Source organism: Sprattus sprattus (assembly GCF_963457725.1).
Source record: "Sprattus sprattus genome assembly, chromosome: 3".
Lineage (NCBI taxonomy): Eukaryota > Metazoa > Chordata > Actinopteri > Clupeiformes > Clupeidae > Sprattus > Sprattus sprattus.
In genome coordinates, this window is record NC_137922.1 from 782,501 (window position 1) to 787,500 (window position 5,000).

The 5,000-nt window shown below is 41.4% G+C and overlaps 1 protein-coding gene across 1 annotated transcript in view; it reads right to left on the bottom strand.

Moving 5' to 3' along the window:
- Positions 1-1,346: 1,346 nt before the first annotated feature.
- arhgef7b (Rho guanine nucleotide exchange factor (GEF) 7b) overlaps positions 1,347-5,000 on the bottom strand; it is a gene marked incomplete at both ends in the record, with an annotated part of 27,683 nt that continues 24,029 nt past the window's right edge. The window contains 3 exon segments of the mRNA XM_080835217.1: positions 1,347-1,564; positions 3,172-3,261; positions 4,927-5,000. The exon segment at positions 4,927-5,000 is cut by the window's right edge and continues 17 nt beyond it. Of these exon segments, the coding sequence (XP_080691343.1) occupies positions 1,347-1,564; positions 3,172-3,261; positions 4,927-5,000 (382 nt within the window).

Below are 5,000 nucleotides of genomic sequence, written 5' to 3' on the forward strand. Positions count from 1 at the left end.
AAAAAAAATACATATTTATTTCAGAATAACCTATTACAAGAAGTAATATAATATAAAATGTGTGTACCACAAATGTGCTTTCTGAAAAAGGATAATATACTGTGTACACATATATAAATAAAAAGGCAAATATCTGTTGTGTATGTTTATATGATATCTATTTTGGCCTCTTCATGCTCTTCATTTCGAAATAGAGATAAATTAAATAGAGAACTTATATGCATTTCCACACGGCACTTTTACAGCCCATCTAAAACGTCTGCTCATAATCACATCTATTTGGCTGCATCATTCTGTTGTATTAAATAGCATGAAACCAATTCAGTTCTATTTTTATACTTCATAACAAATATTTATATAAACTGTGATTTATCTCTGGGTCTATGGCTTGCCATGGCCTTAGCTCATTTAATGTTTCATTCTGAAACTCAAAATTTTCATTCTGTGTTTTGAATCCAGACTATAGACACTTGGCCAGACGTAGGAACTTATGACAAGGCCTCAAAGTACTGTATCCAAGCCAGTTTGCAGACAAAGAAAACAAACCAATATACGTATATGGGATTCTAGCTGACGAATCAGTGACTGAGAGGCCGGACAAAGACAGAGCACTCAGATCCTAATTGAAATAGAACAAAGGGCTGGTTCAATTAGGCTGTATTCAAGAGCTGACGCAATTAAAGTAATGGATTCACACAAAAGCTTTATCTTGATAGGTTCTAGAATAAGCTTTTCCATCATCTACTCACCAAGACAGAAAACATTTCTCGTCTATTAATACAACTTCTGCCCCAGCACATTTTGCAGCTCATCACAAGAGAACACCCTAGGAGACCTCATGCTTACTGTAATATAGGCTACATTCTGTCATCTTAACTAGGGAAAAATTGTGCAGCTTTTCACTTAAATACTTAAAGACCCTGTGACACAACAATCCCATACAGGATGAATAAAAGCCCCTAAAGCATGAAACCTTAAAAGGGTGCAATCTTATAATGAGCAAAGAATGACAGAGACATGTGTAAAAGATCTTTCACAAAACATGACAACATGCTTTCTGAATATCAGAAAAAAATGCCACCCCTCCACCCACAACACAAAACTAGCAGAGAGGCTAGACAACACAGTCCCCACAGTCTAGACAGCAAGAGAATGGAACTAGCTATGGAAACACACACAGGTGAAAGCATGTAAGACAACAAGCAGTCTGGCTGATGGGAGACTTTTAACAAAAAGTAGATATATAAACAAAAAGTCACAGTAACTGGGACTACAGACAAAAAAAAAAAAAGGTAACACGGTCTACTGGAGCGTAAACTGAAAGCAAAAGGACGAAGGGGAGCGCTTTAGTTCTGATGGGAGATGTACGAGCAGCTGCTCTTACGAGAGATGGAACCCAGTCTGTAACTATGGGCTGTCCATATACTGTCATAGTCCGAATCTTCAGAGAGGTCAGAGCACGGTTCCGTGCGAGAACCACCGCTCTGGACACCCACAGCGTCCGCGCCTGATTGGTTGACTTCCACCAGCACATGATTATGCATCAAATCAGTCCCCTGCCATGCTGGGGTGGGACGGGGTCAAAGGTCAAATCATACAAACAGGAAGGAGGGAGGGAGGGAGGGGGCGATAGGTGGCGGGGGAAAAAAACGAAAGATAATATTTACAAAATGGAGGATTGAGGCAGGGGGAGAACAGAAATCAATCAAAGGTGTTGAGGGATAAAAAAAGGAGTGAAGAGAAAAGGAACAAAGGAGAAAGAAAGAAAGAAACATGAAATAATAGAAAAGAGGAGGAGGAACAAAAGAGTGAATGAAAAGGGGAAAGAGAAAGAGAGAGAGAGAGAGCACATTGTTAGAAAAACACACTGACGTTTCAGGATCATTAGCAAAGGCAAGAGGGAAAGGTATTCCTGCATCCATAGAGATATCTGACGCATTTCATTTGGCATGGTCCAATCAGAGTTTAAGGATATGGAATAATCATGTCCTACTTTCAAAATCAGTGGAGACCAGCAGTTGCCCGTGGCAATGTGTTTGTGCACAGTGCAGAATGACACAGTTGGACACGCCTTATGTCACAATGTGGAATGTCAAATAGATGTATACGATGCAACTGAATTCTGACCTTACACAGTAATCACAAGGGTCTTAAAGACATCTGAATGTTCGATGTTCGGTGAGGAGTTGAGAGAGAGGGTTTGCTGACAGCTCTCCACTCTTCACTCTTAATACTAGTCATTAGTACTGTACGCGTTAAAGACAATATATCAACTAAAACAAATAAATGTGTGCAACGCTGAACTGAGCCCGTTGGCTAAGGAATTGGCGACCTTTGCCACTGTGAATAAAACCGTCCCAGGGTGTTCATTTGGGTCTCTCTCCTCTACTCTATCTGTGTCCATCACTGTCACAGAACTGTCAGCTGGTGGCTTGGCTGCCTCATCCTCCCACGCACACGTCCTTGCATTGCAGGGTTCACTGTTTCACCAAGAGCACGAACCATGAACTTCTTAGCCAGTAAAGTAAAGTAAAGGAATATTTATATATGACACTAATGATCTAGCTCCCATACAGCATTACAATCTAAAATTCTGCCAAGTTGACACTGATATTCTACATACATTACATGCAATTGTTGATAATGATAATCCTGCTAACAAGTAGTAGAAGAGCAAATCACCAACATTACCATACACTGTATATGCTTAAGCTTTACGCACAATTCTGCAAAGACACAGTGCAGCAATGATGACAGTAAGTTAAAGTCCAAATGCAATGCTATTTGACACAAGGGTGTACAGTTGTGAACATATTTAAAACCTTGCTAATATCAATTACAAAAAACCCAGTCATTTCGAGCAACCTAAAAAACATTAACACCCAATAATTCTGCACCTGACATGTCTGGTCTACTGTACGAGATGCAAATACAAAAACCGCTTTACTGTCACTTAACTATTTCTTTAGTCTTGCAGAAAATGGCAGACACGTAAAGACATGATCAATATATTCATAGTGGCCTCAAGTGACTAAAACCAAGTGACTAAATTGACTACTTTCTATTCTTGTCAACTATCACTATGTTACTTTTGTGGTACCATGTAGAACACTATAACAGTGCTTTGGAAAGTTCAGAATGTTCTAGACAAAATTAGTCTATGTCTCTTACTGGAGTTGAGTGTCTGTCGTGTTTTGGCGCTGGTGCAGTAGGCCTCGATCACTTTCAGGATCTGAGCATCTTCCTCTAGAGCCGCCGTACCTGTGCGCACACACACACACACACACACACACACACACACACACACGTAGAGGAAGGTCAATACACATTGTTGCTCTGCGAAGAACGCGCAAACAAGACATTTTTGCATTTCAAATTATAATCGTGTAATCCCTATTAGACTGGGCTTTTGATATTACACTGCTATCATATGGGACCACAAAAAACAGTGCAACCTTGTATCCTTATATATTTGCTGCAGTAGAATTCAAGTGAATGTGAAGACATAACAGTTTTGACATACAGACCTATGTACTGTGTTGCCGAGATATCGGCAGGATTGAGGATGAAATTATTGAGCTCGCTAACTGACAGCTAGCCAGAACTGCATATAGCTCTAAAGGATTTCTGAATTAAAGAGCAAGAAAGGAGGCAGTGGCGGTTCTAGACCATTTTTACTAGGGGGGCCAAGGAGGGGCCAGGGTTTAACCAGGGGGGCACATAAAAAACCCGCAACAAATGATATTTAAAGATTATAAACTTATATTACTTTAAAAACATATAAACATGTATAACTTAACTTAGCATTATAAGAATGAGTGCAAGAGAGATAGGGCCATACAAAATGAACAACAAGTCTTTTACAGTCATTTAACCCACCATGGGCAATGCTGAAATTACCGTTACAGATAGTACAGTGTGCAAGACTGTAATTGTGGTTTACTTTTATAAGACAGGGGTATGTACACCTTTGTATAGTCTGTTGTAAAATGTCTTACATTTTCTTTTTGGGGGGCACTCTCCCTGTGCCATGTTCCTAGATACACTGAACTGATTCATTTCATTATTGATTAATTCGGTCGGGAGAAGAGATAAAAGCCCGCCCACACTGAAAATGCATTTGTTGACTTACCGAAACAGGTACATCAGAATGCTCCTGAGGCACACACGCACACTGCCTCACACACGCACAGTCTCTAGGTCCCTCTCCCTCTCTGTCGTGAGCGCGCTACACAGATGCTAACGCGGTTTGGATCATAGACATGTATAGGTACATGTCTATGGTTTGGATCACGTCTGTCTCGTGTGCGCGGTCTGGCTCGCTCGCTCTAGATTCCGGGAGATTTTAAGTAATTTGCCGGCATCAAGGAGTCGTTATCAAAATGCGGGAGACTCCCGGAACTTCAGGGAGACTTGGGATGTCTGTGTATTCACATAACATCTGGAAAAGTCAACAGGCATAGGATATTTCCATCTTTTGGTTCTTGAAAAAAATCTTCTCTGCCTTCATGTGGCAGAAAAATCACCAGCTCAGCCGGTAGACAGTTGTATATCATCACTATGGTTACCACTACAGGCACAGGCAGACTACCAGCTTAAGCTTAAGACCCAGCGATCCATTAATGATAGGAAGCGAGCTAAACATTTAAATCGTAGCTCCTCTCTCCAACAAGCACCACACATGGCAAACTACAGTCACTGGTGCTTGTTGGAGAGAGGTGCGCTGTTTTCATTTACCCGTGTGGAACGTTGCGTCGCATTAGTACCGCTTTTGGCGCTTGGTGTAAAATCATAATAAATTAATATTTTGTTTTATTTGGTCAGCACGGGGTGGCCGCAGGGGTGGCCAAGGACATGTCTACTGGGGCACGGGCCACCCCAGGCCTCCCTGTAGAACCGCCACTGCAAGGAGGTGAGCTGACTTACTTTTCCTGACGCCAAACTCCTCGTCCGACGGCTTCCGTTCAGGTTTGCGCAGTCTCAGCTTCCTCATGCTCTTG